General features: G+C 39.9%; 1 protein-coding gene across 2 annotated transcripts in view; it reads left to right on the top strand.

Moving 5' to 3' along the window:
- Window positions 1-21,263, top strand: part of CCDC192 (coiled-coil domain containing 192) — a 234,639-nt gene extending 213,376 nt beyond the window's left edge. For both annotated transcript variants that reach the window (XM_049873260.1, XM_049873251.1), the window contains one exon: window positions 20,419-21,263. In XM_049873260.1, the coding sequence (XP_049729217.1) occupies window positions 20,419-20,705 (287 nt within the window). In that variant the 3' untranslated portion in view covers window positions 20,706-21,263. The remainder of the gene's footprint in view (window positions 1-20,418) is intronic.
- Window positions 21,264-21,761: the final 498 nt, after the last annotated feature.

Raw genomic sequence — 21,761 nt, 5'->3', positions numbered from 1 at the left:
CTCCAAAAAAACCAAATCCATTGCCGTCAAGTCAGTTCCGACTCATGATAACCCCATGTGTACAGAGCAGTACTGCATTCCATAGGGTTTTTCAAGGCTATGATCTTTCAGAAGCAGATCACTAGGCTTTTCTTCCAAGGAGCTTCTGCTTGGGTGTAAGCTGCCAACTTTTTGGTTAATAGTTTAGTGCTTAACCGTTTCTGCCACTCAGGGACTCTTGTAGTGATGCTAGAGGGATACTAAATAAGCTATTCACCTATGGAATAAGACAGTCATAAATCACCATCATTACCTCCAATTTAACTCAACAAGAATCTGACACTTACCACGCACCCACTGCTGGGCAACATAGATGTAGTATGAGCTCTTAGAACAGGTAGAAACCCATTAACCAAACCCATTAACCAAACCCATTGCTGTCGAGTCGATTCTGACTTATAGCAAACGTATAGGACAGAGTAGAGCTTCCCCATGGGGTTTCCAAGGAGCAGCTGGTGGATTCCAATTGCTGACCTTTTGGTTAGCAGCCAAGCTCTTAACTACTGCGCTACCAGGGCTCCAAACCAGGGGTAGGGAGTGTAAATATAAACATGTAAATTAACCGTACAATGCATTATACTAAGTGCCAAAATACTTTAGAATATGTGCCCACAAGTCCAAAGTCGATAATACGACAATAGAACTTTAGAGTTGGGAAAATTTTCATCGATAACATGAATTAACATTTTCATTTTATAAATGAGGAAACTGACAAAGAGAGACTTTTGTAAATTATTGTAGTGGTCGTCTATGTGATTGTTGACCTTGCATCCTCCCTTTACTTCTTTTGGGAGCTACCCCCCCTTTATACTGTATTTATGTAGGTTCACTCTGGTCCTTGGACACTATTAACTTGTGTAAGAGTATTTTAGAATGTATGAATAATTTTTTTTCTTTTAAATATTCTGGCTATATAGTAACTATGCTAGAAGCGTTGATATTCCTTGCATTAAACATCATTTTGCACTAAAAACTACATGTCACAAAAATATTTCTTTTTATTTCTTTTGATATTTAAAAAAGTCTTTTCTAATGATAAATATCAAAGCCAAATTTGAATCTAAATTAATTGGACTCTATGTTAGTTTTTTAGCAAAAAAAATCATTAGTTTAATTTCCCCAATATCAAAATGTCATACTGAATAATTCTTAACCTTTTTCAAAACCAATAAATTGCATCCAAAGCAACCATCTACTTATTCTGTTAGAATTTTAATAATGGTGTGGCTTTCACCAAATGTTTCCTAAACATTTGATTTTTATAACTTGCTTCATTTTTAGCTACCTTCCAGAAAACAATTATTAAATTTATGGAAACTCTTACTAGGAAAATGGATACAATATGAGAATATGATAATTGGGAGGGGTCTTTATTCATTCATTGATTCATTCATTCATCTTCCTGATTCCTTTCATTTTTGTTAGAAGATTACTGTTGTAAATTGCATTGTTTTAAATGCATTACAATGTCGTAAGCTTAAACTACCAGACTTAAATATAAACGTTAATAGGAAATATATGCTTTCTCTCTAATGGTACCCTAAATTACCTAATTAAGAAATTTGACTTCACGCTCTATCTCCAGAGAAGGTCCTGTTTGACTTAAGCCAATTGCATAGCCCATCCTTGGAATAGAGATTGATTTAAAGATGAGCTAATAGGACGAGGGATATGTGTTGAAATTTATGGAGGAAAAAATCTCCTTAATTTTCTGTAGTAGAGTCAGGTAAAGACCCTCTAGACACTAGACAGCAAGAAGGATTGTCCCTGGAAGATAAATGGCTTATCTGGTTACCACAGTGGTTCCAGGCTAAGGATGAAACTGACTGTAAAAAAAAAAAAGAGCAGAGAGACCCACAAAAGCCGAATCTTTGGTTACATTATTGGGGACAATAGTTCAAGTCTTGCCTGAAGCTAACCCTATCTATGGAGCCAATAAATTCTCTATTAAGCCAGTTATAGTTGGCCTTTCAGGTTTTTTATAACAAAAAATGATACTGATAGATACGCTATTCTTGATATTTCTTATAGTTTTGTTCACTGTGACAAACACTATTAGTTACCTTTGTAAAAGACACTGTTCTTTCTTGTAATCAGAACCCCAATTTTAAAATAATTTAGGCAGAGAATGCGCTTCAGAGGGTTAACTTTTACTAGTCTTAATCCATCATACTGATCCTATTTCCCTTATAAACGGCTGCTTTAGGCATGTGCTGTAGCCATGGACAATAGAACAGAAGGTAAATTCTGCTGGGAGCATCCTGGGAAGATTTCCTAGCTCTTAAAAAGGGGCGACAAGGCGGGACTTTCTATTGTCTTCCAGATTTTAGACAATATGCTGTGATGAATATATTCATTTTGAAAATAGGAGGGGGGAACAAGAAAATCCAAGAGAAACCAACCTGGCTTCCTTGAGCCATGAAACGAGCTAACCCTGGAATTCTCCAGACTTCATCTTATGTACAGTAATAAACTCCCCATTTTCTCAGTTACTGATAGTCACATGTCCTGTTTTCTAGAACTAAAAATCACCCTGTTATGTTTACTAACAATATCAATTTTTTGAGGCTAACTCCAAATTTAAATAACCTCGGCTGATTGACTAAATCCAATCTGAATGCTAAAAACGAACAGGCACTTTCACAATTTAGGCACACTTTGTAATCTGAAATTTCAGTGTAAGTGGTTTGAAGGACTGAGGTGGCCAATTAATACATAAAAAAAAAAATACATAATGTAGATTAAATTTAAATAATTCCTACGTCTTAAACCAGAAACAAAAATAGGAACTCGGCCTGCTGAAAATTAATGCATGCCCTAAGCTTTTGTTTATCCAGGTGGTTAGAACCAGAAGACACTGGGGAGGGTCATTTTGGAAAGTAGCCAGAACAAATGCCCACAGGTTTAAATAGTAACTCTGCTGCCAATTCCTAGGATTCCTATTATCTTAGTATTCGCTGGATCAAAAATTAATAATAGATGGAAACAAAAAATAATGAGGCACCTGGCCTGTTGTTCTATTCTTTTAAAGCCAGGATTATTCCATAAACAATTGAGACGTGCTTAGCATTTTTTTTTAGCATATAGAAACCCTGGTGGTGTAGTGGTTAAGAGCTACCTCTGCTAATCAAAAGGTTGGGAGTTCGAATCCACCAGGCGCTCCTTGGAAACTCTGTGGGGCAGTTCTGCTCTGTCCCATAGGGTCGTTATGAGTCAGAATCAACTTGATGGCAATGGTCTGGCTTTTTTCCGTTTAAGCGTGTAACCGCTATGGATATGTTGTGACCCTTGTTGATCAGAAGATATTGAAGGGACAGATGACTCAGGTATCTCTTGAATGGTCCAAAGATTCATTTTATTAAATGAGTTTACATGGATACTTGACAGGAGGGGTAGGCTAGGTTGCTGAGTTTGAAAAGTGTCCTGCATATTTCAGACTTGCTCCTATACAAGAATTCTGGTGGTATTAGTCATAATGATAGAAACAAGATGTAAATATTTATTCTGCATTGGGGTGATTGATGAACATGTTCTTAGTAAAATGACATAAAGTGAGTGGTCTAAATGTTTGTTTCTTTTCCCACTTCTTCTTTCCCCCTCTCTTTTCCCACTGTCACAAGTATTAAAGATAGAACTACACAACAAAGAAAAAAAGTGAAATCATTATTATGAAAATTCTTTAATAGCTCTAAAAATTATAAATATGATTTTCCTAATATTATTTTTGTGCAAATGTGTACAACAAAACTTCCAGTTATATACAGCACAACTTCCCAGCACCAGTGTGGAAAAATTTTGCTGAGTGTTTCATCACAGCCCTCTGGACAATTGTTCATGCCTCTCTGAAGTGTCTTGGAAACCCTGGTGGCATAGTGGTTAAAAACTACAGCTGCTAACCAAAAGCTCAGCAGTTCAAATCCATCAGGTGCTCCTTGGAAACCCTATGGGGCAGTTCTACTCTGTCCTGTAGGGTTGCTATGAGTCGGAATTGACTGGAAGGTAACAGGTTTGGTTTCGGTTTTGGTTAAGTGTCTTGGATTTCAGCACAACTTGAAAATAATTTCTTTACCATTAGCTTTGAGAACGTTCTCAAGGAATATAATTTACCTGATAAAGTGGGTAACTATATGGGAAAAAATCTATGAAAATTAACGTTTGTACTGGATATCAGAAGATTTCCTAAATAAAAAATAGCTTGTTTGAATTTCCTCTTGGGGATTTCCTCCATTACTTTTTAAATTATCTTTTGTAATTTCAAGATGGAATTACATCTTGAAATTACAAAATAAAATAAAATAAAATCTAGCTGATAAAATTGGAATGGCATTCCACTGGGAGGAGGAATTGAAATAACCCTATTCCACAGTCTGTCCTTAAGAAGAGGGAATTTCTATGCTGCCAATTTAACTTAACAGAGACATCTCTGGCCCTCACCTCACTTTCAGTCAGTTTCTTAGTGCTGTTGTCTAACTGTGAAATTTAAAACAATAGTAAATTGGGCAAAATAAAAGAGGGAGAGTTACTGAAAATACATTTAAATACAATTGCTCACTAGGAATTAGAGATAAGATTGATAAGCAGTTATTTGTTTCTGTGAACCTCTCCCTACTTTGGTATTTTCTTACCCACTCTGCTTTTGCTTCTTAGGCACTTAAACCACTTTTATAGACCTTTCCCCAAAGACTTCTACTTTGCTCTTGGTTTCTTCCAAATTGAGCCCTGTAGATTCCAACAATAAATATTTAAGTGCTCAGATGTGCCATTAGGAAGTCCATTGAAATGAGGAACATAATTTTTGAATGAGAATTACTAGAGCATGGTGGTGAAGGATTGGGCTTGAGCATTTTGCATAAAAAAATTTTTTTTTTAATGGGGATGGAAACAATTATTTTAAAAAATCATATTTAAAAGTTTTTATCAACAGGACTTTGTGAGAAAATGGATGGAGGAGAATGAGGATAAAGGAGAAATCTAAAGTAAGTCTCAGATTTCCAACTTTAACAAGCAGATGCACAATGATGCCAGATCTTCAACTAGAGAAGGTCAGAGGGAAATCTATGTTGAGGTTTAGTTAATGAATATGGTTTTGGATATGCTGTATCAGAGGTGCTTATGAGTTTTAACATTTCAGTATAGGCATCCAGGTTCATTCAGGTCTGACCCAGGGTTATAAATTTGGGTGTCATTCACACAAACAGATTGCAACCAAGGTCACAAGAGTAATAGAGATGACGTAGAGAGAGAGAAAGGAGAAAGTTTAAGAGCAGGACTATAAGTTTCTCCATATAATAATTATTCTGAAGAGAAGCCCAAGAGCTGAGACTGAAAAAGTAACCAGAAAGTTTAGAGGAAACACTGTCATGTTAGAGAAGTCAAGGGAGAAGTATTTTAAGGAGGGACTAGCCCCAAAAGAAAACCAAAATCCGTTGCTGTTGAGTCAACTCCGACTCATAGCGACTCTCTAGGACAGAGTAGAACTGCCCCATAGAGTTTCCAAAGAGCACCAGGTGGATTGGAACTGCTGACCTTTTGGTTCGCAGCCATAGCTCTTAACCACTAGTGGCAAATGTTCAGAGGTCAGGTAAAATCCACAGGGCAGTATGTCCACTGGACTTAGAGACACAAGTAACCTCAGCAAGGCCAAGGTTAATAGTGAAGGTAAAAACAAAACCTATATTGAAAAAAAAAAAAAAAAAAATATTGCAGTGGGTTAATATCAGAAAGAGGTGAGGAAATGGAGGCAGAGAGTATAAACAACTCTTCCAAAGAGTTTCTCCTTAAATAGGAAAAAGGGGTAGAGCAATAACTGAAAAGGCATTAAGTAAAGTTTTTTTTTTTTTTTTTAATGGTATAGATTGAGGCCTTTAAATGCTAATGACAAGGAACCAGGAGAAAGCCACAGGTTAACATTTACAAAGAAGAGAGAATAACAATGATATAAAATTCCAGAGGAGGCTAGGGGTTCTGGAATTCAGAACTCTGTGAATGGTTGGATGCTCTCAGTCTCTCTCTGTTGAAATTCAAGTTCCTTGGTGACAGTGCACCCAACTGAGCTCTGTGGATCTCCTCTAAAGGGTAGATTTTTCTCATTGTTCAGAGTTCATGAGCTTTCCTTTCTGTATTTGTTTCCTACTGCTACTGCAACAAATTACCACAAAATTTGTGGCTTAAAACAATACAAATTTATTAACTTAAAGGTCTAGAAGTCAGAAGTCCAAAGTGGGTGTCAGTGGGCTAAAATCAAGGGGTCAACAGTATATGTTCCTTCTAGAGGCTCTAGAGGAAAATCCATTTCTTTGCCTTTTCTGGCTTCTACAGGCCGCCTGCATTTCTTGGCTAGTGGTCTCTGACTCAGTCTTCAAAGCCAGCAGGGTAGCATCGTGAGACTTCTCTGACTCTGAACTTTTGCTGCCTCCCTCTTTTAAGGGCCCGTCTGATTGTACTGAATCAACCCAGATAATTCAGAATAATCTTCTCAGCTCAAGATCTTTAATTTAATTATATCTGTAAAGTCCTTTTTGCTGTGAAAATTAACATATTCACAGGTTTCTGGAATTACAATATGGACATCTTTCAGGGATGGGGTGGGGATATTATCCTGCCTTCCACACCTTTCCTATTTCTAAAATATTCTAACAAGCTTGCTGAGGATTATGGATAGAACTTTAAAAGTTTTCTCGCTTGATGTTTTTACATAAGTAAACTTGAATTTCAGCAATGTCATTTCAAGTGATGGAGTATTCACCACTCAGAGAATTTGTTCTGAGAGTTACATGAACATCCACTGTAATGGCTCCAGTAGCAGCTGATTTCATCGTTTTTAGTGTTCTGGAGAAAAATAAATGTCCAAACCAAATAAATTCTGTGTGATCCTTCAGCTGCTGTACTATTTCCTGCAGTTTATTACGTCATATGAACAGATTCCTTAACTCCACCCAAGGGGCACTGACTGCAGAACTAGCACCCTATCAAGGGAACCTGGTAAAGGTCAGCGATGCAATCGTCATCACAGAGCTAGTCAAAAGGAAGAAAATAAAGGACAGGGTGAGGTTCAAGAAAGAGAAGGGGCTATTTGTTGTGAGATGTTTTTACATGAATCACTAGATATATTGCACACAAAAATGACTGCATCAAAGTGTCCCATCATTAAAAAAAAAAAAAAAAACCCACTGCCATCAAGTCAATTCCAACTCATGATGACGGTATAGGACAGTAGAACTGCCCCATAGGGATTCCAAGGAGCAGGTGGTGGATTCAAACGGATCCACCAGGGTTCCAGCAGAGACATTAATACCATCAAATCAGCTACATCACAATGACTGAAACCCCCTCTGTACAAAACCCATCTCTCTGCATACTTCGAACAAGCATAATTCTAATAAACAAAAGTGATGGATTCTTTATCCCTTCTTTCTCTATAAAAAAAAAATTCAGCATCGAAGAATGACCCTGCCAATGTTATTATAACTACAGCCTTATTTCTTCTCAATGCCACAAATCACCAGAAACTGTAACAACTAATCCTTTTAAATTGAATGAAAGCTAACTAAATTGGCATTCTTTGCTTCATAAGGACGTAGCTCCAGGTGAACCCTCTGCATCAGGAAGAAAAGCAGAGGGAATCTCACTGTTAGACACTCTAGCGCACCATGTTGTCTAAAAGATGTAAGGTTATCTTGACTTTTATTCCTCCAGTTGACTTTTGGTCCACACTGATTCCACTTCAAATAAGCATGAAAGAAGAAACTGTTTCTTCTCCTTCCTTTCTCATGGTCTCTTAGGTCTCTCCTTCCTTCACGTATCCTGATCTTCCACCAAGGTCCATTTTTACCTTTGACCTCTGGCCAGCCTGTCAGCCTTTGAGCTGCAGGAGAACACCTCAGGTCTTCCTCAAAGGAAGAGATAAGAGAGTTCTCTCTTCTGCTTAAATTAACTTCCTCCTGATATAACTCAGGTGCATTGTGATGCTAACAGTGTTTGTGTCTTTTCTCCTGTTGTCAAAGAACCCATTCCATAAAATATCCTGCTGTGACCTTAAAGGGGATGGGAAGATAACCTTGCCCCCGATTTTGAGGAAAGGGGAAGTTAACCTATGCTGTCGTACTCTCCTCAAGTAAAACATTTTGCCCTACTGGTGAGTAGTTAGAAGCCGGACTATACCACTGAACTGTGTACCCAGGCAATACCTGGCCACTGGGAGTTTTCTCCTCCTGTCACCATGTAACACTTTATATTGGTTTTGTGGCACCATCTTTGGGAAGTTGTCACTTTTTCACAAAACCCTACCACCCTATCCCCACTCCTTACTAACACCAAGATATTCACAAATCTTTCTGTGATAATGTTCTTTCAGTCTTATCAATCCTCCTGGACAAATTCCAAGAATAAACCAACTAAAACCAAACCCACTGCCATCCAGTCAATTCTGACTCATAGTGACCCTATCTATAGGACAGAGTAGAACTGCCCCATAGGGTTTCAAAGGAGCATCTGGTGGATTTGAACTGAGGAACTTTTGTTTAACAGGCAAACACTTAACCACTGTGCCACCAGGAAAGGCCTTGTAAATGTGTGTGTTTTTTTGTTTTTTTCCCATATATTTACCACAATTAAAAAAAGAATGCAGTGACCCATTCAGGGCAGCCATGGTTTGAGCCAAAGAAGAAAGGTTATGGAGACGAGCAGCAGGAAGTAAAAGTTGTGATAAAGAAAGATTTTGGTGAAAAAACATGGAAAGTGAGAGTACAACATGGTGAAAGTAATTAATGTTACTGAATTGTACGTGTAAATTTGGTGTTTCAGCATATAAAAATGGTTGAAATGGCAAAGGTTTTTCACCACAATAACATTTTAAAGAAAGAAAAAAAAGAATAAGTTCCTGGGTTAAGATCTGCGGAAGGGGATTCACTTCCTCCCAATATAGTGATGGTAGCTGCCAAATGCTTCAGGAAGCTAGAGAGTCTTATGGAAGCTTATAGAAGCCTCCACCCGAAGGTGTGATCTGTCCCCTCCCCTTCCTGTGGCTCACCCTCCCTCTCCCGCCTATTCCTCAGGGAAAGAAAAAGAAGCTCCTCTCCAGACCAGCTTGAGAGGAAATGAGTCCATTCATCTACTGGGAAACAGAAACAGAAGCAAAAACAAACACCCCAAACACTCATCATTTTCTCTGGTTGTTCTGGAGATAATTTAGCCAAGTTAGAACTGGCAAAATACTGCTGGGATTTAAGCTAATTAAGGGGCGGGGGTGGGGGGCGCAGAGGAACCATGGATGCATTCAGTCAGCTGGTAACATTTATAGGCAGAGCCTTGTGGTGTAACCAGGGAGAGACATAATAGATGTGATCCCTCTCCTCCAGCCGTGTGCATGCAGTGTGTCAAGAAGAGGCTTGCCTGGGATATTTCTGGTCTGCCTTTAAGGATTTAGCCAAAAGCTTAATTCACCATGGCTATTGTAGGTCAGCAAAAACTCAATTGTAAAAATCTGGCTGGTCGTCAGAATTACCTGGGGAGCCTTATAAAAATATAAATTCTCAGGAACCTAGATTCACTCAAGCAGAATTTCAAGGGTGTGGCCTTGTATTCTCTGTATTGAGGAAGCTTCCCATTTTAACAGCTCATTGAATCTGAATCATAGATCTGGAAGAGATCTTAGGGATCAACTATTCTAACTTCTCTACTTTCTATCAGAAAAAAAAAAAACTAAGAGATGTTAGGTGACGCATGCAATCAAAACCGTTTATTGTCTTTGAAAAATTGTGGGAGAAAAAGCTCTCCTTGAAGATAAAATGTGACCCAGGAAGAAATCTAGGAAGCATTTAATGATACCCCCCTTTTTTAATTGAAACCTTAGGACTGGCCACTTCCATGGTGATTTTGTATCATACATGCACTTAACTTTCATTCCTTCATTCATTTAACAAATGAACACTTACTATGCACCAGACACTGTTCTAGGCACTAGGGATACAGCAGTGAACAAAACAGTCAAAAGACTCTGCCATCACTGAGCTTTCCTTTTAGTGAGGGAGACAGACTACAAACAAAAGTAAAAATACAGTAGTTGGATACAGTATGTTAGTAAGCTAAAGAGCAAAAACAGTACAGAGAACAGGGATGTGAAGTATTTAGCAAAGCAGGTTGGGTTAAAATTGTAGGTAGGATGTCCAGGGAAGGCCTCATTGTATGAAAGTAACTGGAGAATAAAGACCTGAAGGAACCGAAGCTAGCCATGTATGCATCAGGGGTATATTTATCCAAGCAGAGGAAATAACAACAACAACAAAAAAACCAAACCTATTGCCGTCGATTTGATTCCAACTCATAGAGACCCTAAAGGACAGAGTAGAACTGCCCCATAGAGTTTCCAAGGAGTGCCAGGTAGACTACAGCTGCCAACCTTTTGGTTAGCTGTTGTAGCTTTTAACACCACTAGGGCAGAGGAAATAGCAAGTGAAAACGCCCTGGGGTGGGAACATACCTGATCTGTTAGAAACAGCAGTGAGGGTAGTGGGAATGAAGCTGAGTGAATGAGGGAAGGGGGGACAAAGAGGAGGTGATGGGTCATGGAGATAAAGGAAGACCAGGTCATGCAGGGCCTTGTCATCAGTGTAAGGATGTAAACGTTCAGTCTGCATGAAATTAAAGGCCATTGGAGGGTTTTGAGAAGAAGAGTGACACAACTGAACTTACATTTCAGTGGGATCTCTCCATGTAGATTTGAAACTAGACTAAAAGGGCAGATATGAGGCTATTATGAGACTTCAACTCTATATACTAGGAGAGAGAGAATTAAACATTCAAATAAATGATAGGCATAGGCATTGGAGTGAGTATATGCCTCAGAGTGAACATAGGATAGAAGATAGGAATCTGCTGTTCTCTTGGTCAGCTTAGCTTCCACACATCTCCCAAGGTGAGCATCTTACTGCAACAAGTTTTAGGGCAGCCAAGTGGTTAGTAATGAGGGTTTTTCCTCCTACATGGGCCCTAAACACCCGATGACTCCTCAAAGCATCCACATCAGCCAAGCCTCTCATGGACCTGGTTCTGGAGACTGGTGTGGGCACAGCATCTGCTTGGGGCCCAGATGAACTTTAAGCAACAACTGCTTGCAGTGCAGTCTCTCTCGCTTCCCGTGTTTTAGGGGGAAAATCTGCGGCTCCTGGAGCACTTCCCCATATCATCAGAGTTGCAGCCTTTCCATCATAGTCTCAGCCACATGTGATGTTTCCTTTCAAGGCACTTATTAAAACAGACAGATTCTTTTAAACTCTTAGGTATGGAACCACTGCTAGGTGAAAATATATATTCTTTCCAGTCTGCAATTATGACTCCTCTTTTTCACTGACCTTCTACCTCACCAAACATGATGTCCTCCTCCAAGGACTGGTCCCTCCTCATAACATGTCCAAAGTACGTGAGACATTTGAAAAGACAATGGCTTGGGTCAGGCACACCTTAGCCATCGAAGTGACATCTTTGCTTTTCAACACATTAAAGAGATCATTTGAATAATAGTCACATTAACTGGTCTTCCTTGTAGCCGTGTTAATATTATCCCATCACTGGCAGCCTTGTATTTTAGGAAAGATTTTGAAATGTTCTTTTTGATAATGAATGCAATGTAATTCCTCTTCAATTTGTCATTCCCAGCATAGTAGACCATATGATTCCCCTCTTCAAAATGACCAATACCTGTCCATTTCAGCTCACTGATACCTAGGATATCGATCTTCATGTGTTCCATTTCATTTTTGATGAATTCCAATTTTCCCAGATTCATACTTTTTACATTCCACATTCTGATTATTAATGGATGTTCGCAGCTGTTTCGTTTCATTTTGAGTCATGCCACATTAGCAAATGAAGGTCCCGAAAGCTTGACTCCATCCACATCCTTAAGGTCAACTCTACTTTGAGGAGGCAGCTCTTCCCCAGTGGTATTTTGAGTGACTTCCAACCTTAGGGCCTCATATTCTGGCACTGTGTCAGACAATGTTCCGCTGCTATTCATAAGGTTTTCACTCGCCAACTTTCTCAGAAGTAGACAGCCAAGTTCCTCCTAGTCTGTCTTAGTCTGGAAGCTCCACTGAAACTTGTCTACCACAGTGACCCTGGTATTTGAAATACCATTGGCATAGCTTCCAGTATCATAGTAACATGCAAGCCACCACAGTATGACAAACTGACAGACAAGAGGATAGAAAAGTCAAGAAAGTTGTTTTTTTTTTTTTTAATTCAAGTAGTGAAAAGGATATATTTACAAGGATGTGCCAATTTTTAAGTCCAAGTATGGCAATAGGTGAAACTGGACTCCCTTGTGGTTACTGAAAAATATACACAGCTTGCAAAACCAGAACTAGGGTGAGTCAGTGTTGGGCATTTGTAGAGAGGAGGAAGATAACATAGTCTTTTAGACCAAAAAGTAATCTTGTGTGGCTATGATGAAATGAGGTATTTAATCATTTCACCAGTGAGAGTCTTTATTATTGAGTACATACTTGGCAGACTTGGTCATTAGCTTGAAAGGCAGAGAGAAAAGTAAACATTTACAAGTGAGTACCCAGCAGAGGTGTTTGTTTAGGTTAAATCCTGAATGTCCTCTAGGGCCTAATTCAGTGCTGCCTCTCTCCCCTACCCCATCGTGGAGCTGAGATGGTATCGTACTCCTTCTCTGTGCACGGTCCCAGTAGCTAAATACTGGATGAATGCGTGAATAAAAAGACAACCCTAGAGGATATGTGATGTCATGGATTGAATTGTGTCCCCCCAAATTATCTGTCAATTTGGCTAGGTCATGATTCCCAGTATTGTGTGATTGTCCACCATTTTGTCATCTGATGTGATTTTCCTGTGCATTGTAAATCCTATCTCTATGATGTTAATGAGATGGGATTAGTGGCAATTATGTTAATAAGGCAGGACTCAATCTACACGATTAGATTTTGTCTAAAGTCAATCTCTTTTGACATATAAAAGAGAGAAGTGAGCAGAGAGACAGGGGGATCTCATACCACCAAAAAAGCAGTGCGGGGAGCAGAGTGCATCCTTTGGACCTGAGTTTCCTCTGCAGAAAAGCTCCTAGACCAAGGGAAGATTGATGGTAAGGATCTTCCTCCGGAGCCAACAGAGAAAGTCATCTGCTAGTGCTGGTGCCCTAAATTTGCATGTCTAGCCTACTAGACTGTGAGAGAAAAAACTTCCTTTTGTTAAACCCATCCACTTGTGGTATTTCTGTTATAGCAGCACTAGATAACTAAGACACTTGAGACCTGACTGGAAACTCGTGCTCTTTGTTGTTGGAAGCATTTGAATCAGAACCCAGATCAGTGGTTCTAAGCATATTTCTGTTCAATGTACCCTTTTGGGCTGTGGCACCAGTGAAGAGGTTTAAAGGAGAACACCCCTTTTTAGAGAATAATATTTTAAAAATCTAAAAAACAAAACCCTTCTTGCCATTCACTGGGTCACTCTCCAGTGCTGTATCACTATTAACATAAAATTATTAAGTTCCTGAACTCGTGAGGGAGCATCCACACATGTTCTAGGTCTTGTGGCCTAATATTATACCATTCTTTCTCTGATTAGCTATGCTCCTCAGCCTGCCCACCAAGAGTGTCCATCACAGTTTATCATCATCAGATAGCTCTATAACACTGTGTAGCTATAGTATGGCAATATGTAAGTTTTACTCATTGATTATAATTTGGCAGCTGCCTTATGAAAAGCTTGAGGGACACCAGTGTCTGAGGACCGTTTGCCTGGAAAATCTGTTAGGGATGTGGCAGAAATAATTCCTGTACTTGATGGCAGGTAGACCAGATAGCTGCCAAGATTCATTCCAATTCTAAGTCTCTGAGCTGCTCTTTAAACTACAATTACTTCTGCTATTATTTAAAAAAATAAAAAGTTGCTTTCAAGTCGATTCTGATTCATAGTGACCCTATAGAAGAGGGTAGAACTGCTCCATAGGATTTCCAAGGAGTACCTGGTGGATTTGAACTGCCGACCTTTTGGTTAGCAGCCATAGCTCTTAACAACAAACCACCAGGGTTCCTGTGCTATTAGAACATAGTTAATATTAGTCATTTTTGACATAACTCTCACATGACACTTTGCTAAGAGCATGAAGTTTCTGAAGGTAGGAAGAATAAAAAAGCTGGAAATGGCCAAGGGGAAATGTCACCATTTCTCCCGGGCCTTTGGTCTTTCAAGGTCAAAGTGAAGGGAGCCTGGCCCAGTTGCAGGCAGAATGCTCATGTTGTCTCTTCTCTTTGTATACCTCCCCAACGATCACCACCCCTCTCCTGTTCCTTCTGCCATAGCTCTAAACCTTCCTTTTCACTCCTGCTTCACACCTATTTTAAGTGGAGTAGAAAAAAGGGAAAATCACATGTGCTTGTAAAAACACCTCATGATAGTAACAAATGTGATGCGTTCATACCCTGACTGTGGCTAACCAGGTTTACCTCCTTTCTCACAAACAGAAAAGCCTTTCTTGTTGTCCCTCTCAACTGACCCAAGCACAGAGCTGTGTCTCCTAAAGCCTCAAAGCATGGAATTAACCTGGGATGGCCTGATTAGATGGTAGAGTCTTTGCACGTTGGGCAGCCATGGTCTTGGCAAGACTCTCTGAGCTGCCAGAGAAAGCCCAGAGATGGGTGTTTGCACTCTGGGGCATGCAGGACTGTAGGACATTAGGGATTCACACTCTCTTGTCACAGATGAGAGCTCTCGGGCAAGGGAACAGTAGTGCAGACCAGGGCACGTGGTGGTTAGTGGAGGAGTCAGGAAAGCTCACTGGGGCAGCTTTGAGCTGTTTCCAATCCAAATAGGATATGCAATTCTTGGAATCCACCACCTTGTTGAGGAGCTAAAATGCTTTTGTTATTTGTAATGTGTTTAGCTATAGAACAAAAAAATTTTTGTTATATGTGTAAATAGATCATTTAATAGTAAAACATTTGTATGAGAAATTTCCTCATTGGTGTACTTACTCTTTAGCTTGTCTCCTTATCAGCGTTTTCACTTATTACATGAAAACAATATAGCAAGAATCAAAGACCTGCCATTGCTGCTAATTCAGCTACATGTTCCTTCTCTACTGCTTTTCCAGTTGTCTTCTTCCTGATTCTCCTGCTCTCGTTTTATGTCTATCCTCTCCCTGCATACTCTTTTCTGAAAAGCCAGAGACAAAGAGAGAATATAGGTCTAAAGACTATGATTGCCTATGTAATGCTGCCCTGCTGTGTTTTTGTCCTTTTATCATTAGAACAAGGTGAATAAAGTGTTCCTTCTATATTGCATTATTTAATAAAAAAAAAAAAGACCAAAAACATTTTGACCAGTTCTTCCTAAATGCCTTTCAGAGTTGCGATAAATCCTCATTGTGTAAATTGATAGAGAATAACTTCTCTAGGAAGGAGAGAAAACTGAGGTCAAAGAGAAAGAAGATGATAGACAGGCACACTTTGGGAGAGAGCCCCTGATGCCAGCGTCCCCCATCTCACTTGCTGTTCCTTTCCTCGGCATCTTTCCACTGCACCCTGCGGCCACTTCGCAGTCTTTTCCTTCCTCTCCTGTTGAAACTCATTTCAACTCATAGTAACCTATCCTCTTAAGCCCAAGTTTTCCATGCCTCTATCTTCTGGGGTAGCACGAAAGTGATCTATGTGTTAATGGGTGAGGACCAACAATCCTCTCAAATAACATCTGTTCAAGTTAATTACAACCATTTACAAGCAACACCAGTTGTTGTCCTCTCCAGCTCGTGAAGACCTCATGTGTGTCAGAGTAGAATTGTGCTCCACAGGGTTTTTTACTTTTTTTTTAATAGTATTTTATTGTATTTTTGGAGAAAGTTTACACAGAAAATTATGTTGTCGTTTAGCAATTTCTACACATATTGTTCAGTGTCGTTGGTTACATTTTTCAAAGTGTGTCAGCATTATTATTTCCATTTTGCTCGCTGTTCCCATTAGTCTAACTTCTCTGCCACGGCCCCCCTACCCCCACCCCCACCCAACCTTCTTGTTTTTGCTTTAGGGTAAATGGTGGCTGTTTGGTCTCCTGTAGATAATTATTTAAAGGAGCACAGTACTCAAGGGTGATATTGTAAAGGTGACCTCTGGGAATGGCTTCAGTTCCAAGTTTAAAGGGCATCTCGGCCGTTCCTCTCTTCTCTGCCAGTCCAGTAAATCTGACCTTTTTTAGGAATTTGAATTCTCTTCTGCATTTTTTTTCCCATTCTATTCAGTATCATCTATTGCATCCTTGGTCAGAATGGTCAGTAGTGGTAGCCAGGCACCATCTTCTGGTCTCAGGATAGATGAGGCTGTGGTTTCTGTGGGCTATTAGTCCTGTAAACTGGTTTCTTCTTTGAGTCTTTGGTTACCTTCTTTCTCTTTTGCTACAGATGAGAACAGACCAATAGTTGTATTATAACCAGACTGTTCCAGGCCTGCTCAGAGTGGCCATAGAGACAGGAAACGGATGAAAACGAAAGAAGCAGCTTTATTTGGTTGGCCAAGCAAAGGAGCACACGGGGACTTGTGTCACCAAGACGGCTCCCAGAACAACTGCCCGAGGGGTTTATATGGGTGAAGTAAATTGGGTCTGGGGTCTTTAGGAACACCTCGAGGCAGGGCCAGCTTGCTGATTGGTCTGGCCTGAAAAGGCCTTCCCAGGGCAGTCTCACCTTTCTGCACTTGCTCAGTCTGAAAAGGATGGGTCTCTCAAATGGATCTTAGGCTCGGACCCCTCATTTCCGAAAGCCTTCCCCCAATCTTGGGCTGCTAAAGTTTGGTTCTGTCAGGTGGGAGAAGTGTTCCGGGGTCACCCAGAGAAGGGGATCGACGGTTCTGTGCATTTTAGGTGGGTCAGATCTAGTTCTTGCCAGTTTCACCTGGTCCTGCAAACCCAGTCCCTTGTTTTCTTCAACTTGGCCAGAAATGGGAAGCATACCTAAATAAGGAGATAGCTTTAAACCAGAGAGTTATTTCCTATATTTCCTATATCACAGAAGATAGCAGGCACAGCCCTTTGCTGGTCTCAGAATCTTAGATGGTCACTTGCAAGCTTTTAAGACTCCAGATACTATTTACCAAGCTAGGACAAAGAACATTGTCTTTATGAATTATGTTATACCAATTGACTGAGTTGTCCCACAGACTATGGCCCTAAGCCTTCAAACGCAGTGAACCAATCCTGCAAGGTGTTTGGTTATGCCTGGGAAGTATCCATAACTGTGCCCCATGTGCTTTTTATGTGTACGAATATATATGCAGAACACACAAACATGCCTAGAAATACACCCATCCATGCACACCCATAATAAGCACATGTACCTTCCTATTGTTGTAGGGAAAAATATCACAAAATTTAGTAATGCAAAAAGAAAGTTTTATTTGGCATATATTCAAAAAGGCAAAAGTGGTACGCAGACAAGCATGCTGCCAGAGCCATGTCTGCCCGAGTCCAAGGAAATATTACAGAACAGACAAAAGTGGGAAAACGGATAAGTATGCTGCTAGAGCCATGTTGTAACTGAATTCTTCAGGTTCTTGTCTATTGTATTAGCCAATTGAAGTAGATGGACGTCAGCTGCAAGGGAAACAAAGTGGCAAATTCATTGTCTGCACAGACAAGGAGCAATGTGGGGACTAGTGGCCGAAAGACCATAGGATCCCTGCCCAAGGTGATCAGAGACCTTTTATGTCCTCAAGTCCCTGGTGGGGAGGGATTGTTGCCTGAAACCCTAGAGCCCTCCCATGCCCAAATCTGGAGATCTGGATGCTGAGTCATGCTGAGTCACTCTTCATAGGAAGTTCAAGTTGTGGGACTTCTCGCTTTCCAAAGGGATTCAGGTGGAACTGTGTGCTGGAGAATATCTTCCCTTATGGTGATGCTCAGGTCTGGGGTGAGATAAGGACAGGATTCTCTTGATCAGGGCATGTGCCAAGATCTTGCTTTGTACATGCACAAAAATCTAGTGCTCAGGACAAACTGAGGTTAGAAGCTGTGGTTTACAAGGATTGGGGGCTCGGGACAAATTGTGGTCGGAAGCCGCAGTTTGCAAAGATGGTGAACGAAGGGGTTGGGGAGCTGCCGCGGTAGAGTAGGGTTTCAGTGTCTGTCGAAGGCCAAAGAATTGTGAAAATGGACAAGCATGCTGCTAGAGTCCAAGGAACATTATAGAATCATCAGAATATATTAACATTACAAAATGGGAAAACCATTGAAAACTTCACATTTTCACAGATTGGCTAAAAACTGTGATCCTACATTTTAAATTGTCTGTTACCAATGTACAGGTTTCAGCAAAGACAAGTAAAGAGGGTCTTCATTGGTCCAACAAATTTTCTTTTCACTGAATGCTAACACAAAAAGATAAGGGTGGAAAGTCTTTTGTATTCTGGTTGATTGGCTTATGTGAAAGGTTCCCTAAAATATATTTTCCAAGATTATCCTAGCTATTGTGTTTATACCTCAGGGCCCAGCTGATGTGTCCTTGTGAGTCCTTGTGAGTCCAGCTCCAGTTGGGTCACATTCTCTATGCTCAAGGACAGAGAATAATGATTCCAATATTATTTCATATCACTATACACATATGTGAGCACATATCTACCCAGGTGACCATGCACGTTGGTTTGGTTATTATTACTGTTGTTGTCCATAGGGTTTTTAAGGCTGATTTTTCAGCAATAGATCACCAGGACTTTCTTCTAAGGTGCCCAAGGGTGGACTGGAACCTTCAGCCTTTCAGTTAGCAGCCAAGTGCTTTAACTGTTTGTACCACCCCAAATAAAAAAACCCAAACCTGATGCCTTTGAGTCAATTCCAGCTCATTGTGACCCTATTGGGCAGAGTAGAACTACCCCATAGTGTTTCCAAGGAGCACCTGCTGGACTCGAACTGCCAACCTTTTGATTAGCAGCTGTAGCACTTAACCATTACACCACCAGGGTTTCCAAAAGAAATAAACCCACCTTGAATTGTGAGAGCTCTCTTCAGAAAGGAAATGACAGCCACAAATGCAAGCCACACATGACATTTTAAATTTTCTAGTAGCCATATTTTCCTAAAGTGAAAATATATTTTAACATATTTTATTTAACAAAACATTATCATTTTAACATGCAATATATATTTTAAAAAAAAAAACTTAATGAGATATTTCATATTCCTTGTTTCAAACTAAGTCTTCCAAATAAGTCGTGCCTGCATGGACTCCTACTACAAAGCTGTCCCATCTCTAGCAGATATCTAGATGCACTGGTTACATAATAGTACCCTGGACTGACATTTATGCATCCCAGATGCAGCTATGGGATTTATGTTCACTGGCAAATGAGTAAATGCTGGACCTTCGATATAGCAATCAATTGTCCAGACTGTATGTCTGGTTTATTTATATGCCATTGGCTCTGTTCTTTCTAAAGTGGTATCCGAGTCATTGACCTTTTCTTTTCTGAAGTCTGCCTTCTATATAGCTTGGAAAAGTGACTTTTGTGGTGAAAATTTCAGGATTAGAGTGGTAAGGAGGGTGGTGCTGCTAAAGGCTAGTGAGAGACGGGGTTTGCTTTTAGAAGATAAATTTTTTTGCTGGGCTAGTGAGATTTATTTTCAAGGACTCTCTGCTGCCAACCACTAATCTTTTATCTTTGTTGAAGCCTCTCTTCCGCTCCTTACTCAGGCTTTTATTCTTACCTGAGGGATCAGCTGATAGAAATTGATAAAGAATAAGCTTTTATGTCCAGGAGGTATCTGTGATTTTCTTTAGAAATGTTGAAAAGCTCAGATCTGAAAGAAATGAATCTCCATGGGAGATGTCTTGCTAGTAGAGTTTTCTTGAATCATCTCAAATTACATCCCTGCCAACTCTAAAGCTGTCTTGGGTTTAAAAAAAAAAAAAAAAAGCTGGTCTTTTCTCATTATCACCTTCCCCAGAAGGGGCAATGGCAACTTTTTTTTTTTTTTTTTTGGAGTTAAAATTCAAATTGAAGTCTATTTCTACTTTATTTTAGGCTTTGTGAAAGATTCTTAGGGAAAGGTAGCATAAAACTTGGGATGGCTGTTTGTAGATTAGATTTTCAAGGACTGCCCATTTCTCCTTATTCCCATGGGTAATTGAAGGTTACATGAGTTGGCCAGGGTTGATCTCCCTTCTCTCAAGAGCCTCCAGGTTCTTTTTCATGAGCACCCAGACTCTTTCCCTTCACTGGGCCCAGATTCCATTCTCAGTACATCTGACCAGATGATGCAACATCTGTGTTTTCTTTTAAGAATGTGAGAAATCAAGTTTATTTCATATTTCCTCCCTTTGAGCTCTGGAAAATCCCATTAAAATTGCTCAGGCCTTCTTTTTCTTGTTTGCTTTAGAAGACAACTCACCGGAAGAGTCCTGTGGAGGTCTCCCACCTGTGGAAGAAGATGATAGAAAAATTAATCTGATTATGGAGTTGTCAGCTCAGGTTTCCCTTCAGACCGAGAAGATCTCCCAGCTGGAAGAAGTTTTAGAGGAAAAGGAAAGGAAGATCCAGCAACTGGAAGCTGAGCAGGGAACCTTTCCTTGCCAAGAGGCCCAGGACCCTCCAGAAGGGTTACAAGAAACCCCAATTATCTTTAATGATAACATGACTTCTGTGGTCTCTGATGAGGGTGTGTAAAGACTCAGTAAGAAAACAATAAAGATTTATTATATGCCGTCAAGGTAAAGTCCAGAACCCAAGTTGTCTCCTCACCAGCCAAACTCAAGTTCAAGTTCATGGGTTTGACTGTATCCTGTATTGTTCATATTAGAAGGAAACAAAACAAAGTGTTCAGGCGCAAACACTGAACATTTCCCCTTTAGACAGCAGTAGCCACATAACCCACACAGCTGTCGTATGTAGAATACTATGTTTTTAGGCTTCCTGATAACAGTGGGGCATGGAGAAACACAAAGTTAGACACATGATGAAAGATTCTCTTGCTAGAAGTTTGTCGCACTGCAAAGGGGGAGAGGAGTAGTACAGATCCCATTTTAGTATGCAGCTCTATTGTGAACAAATTGCTGTCCAGGAGGGCGAGCTTTATATTAGGGACTATTAGAGTATTGAAGCGCATTGAAGATGAGAATCATTGCCAACAGAAAACATAGCCATGAAGCCTGTCCTTTTATGTTCTCTGGGGTTTATTTCTTTATGTCATGTATTTCATTAACATTTAGCAAGGGTGGGAATGAAATAAAACCAAATAATAAATAAAACCAAAGCAATTGAAGAAAAAAAAAAATCAAGAGCTGCGGTCCTTTGGGAAAAGTGTCCTGGGACAGCATCTCCCTGGGAAAACACATAGCATTGATGTTTCCCTTAGGAGCAAGGCTAAACCAAAGCAAATATATTCTTCTGTTATGATTGTATCAAGGAGCTTTGAACAGCACAAAATAATGGTAGAAGAAAATGGAGGATGGGCAAGGGAAATCTATCCTGTAAGTAATGGAGTAGAAGGAATATCATATTCCTCTCCTATCACCTCCCTAAAATGTACTATTTCCCACACAAACAGAGTATCTAAGCACAGACTTTGAGGAAGCAGTTGGTACTTAGTTCTTGCTGCCCTGGTAGAGCATGATCTAGGCAAACAACAATTCTTTGTGTTTGACTATATCTCTACTTCTCGATTTAATTCAACCTGTTCAGCAAATAGTCAGTGAAACTCTTCTAGAATAAGCATTAGGACTA

The sequence above is a fragment of the Elephas maximus genome, chromosome 2 (genome assembly GCF_024166365.1).
Source record: "Elephas maximus indicus isolate mEleMax1 chromosome 2, mEleMax1 primary haplotype, whole genome shotgun sequence".
In the NCBI taxonomy this organism is placed as follows: Eukaryota; Metazoa; Chordata; class Mammalia; order Proboscidea; family Elephantidae; genus Elephas; species Elephas maximus.
The sequence above is the reverse complement of the archived record's forward strand: the minus strand, read 5'-3'. Positions and strand labels throughout refer to the sequence as shown.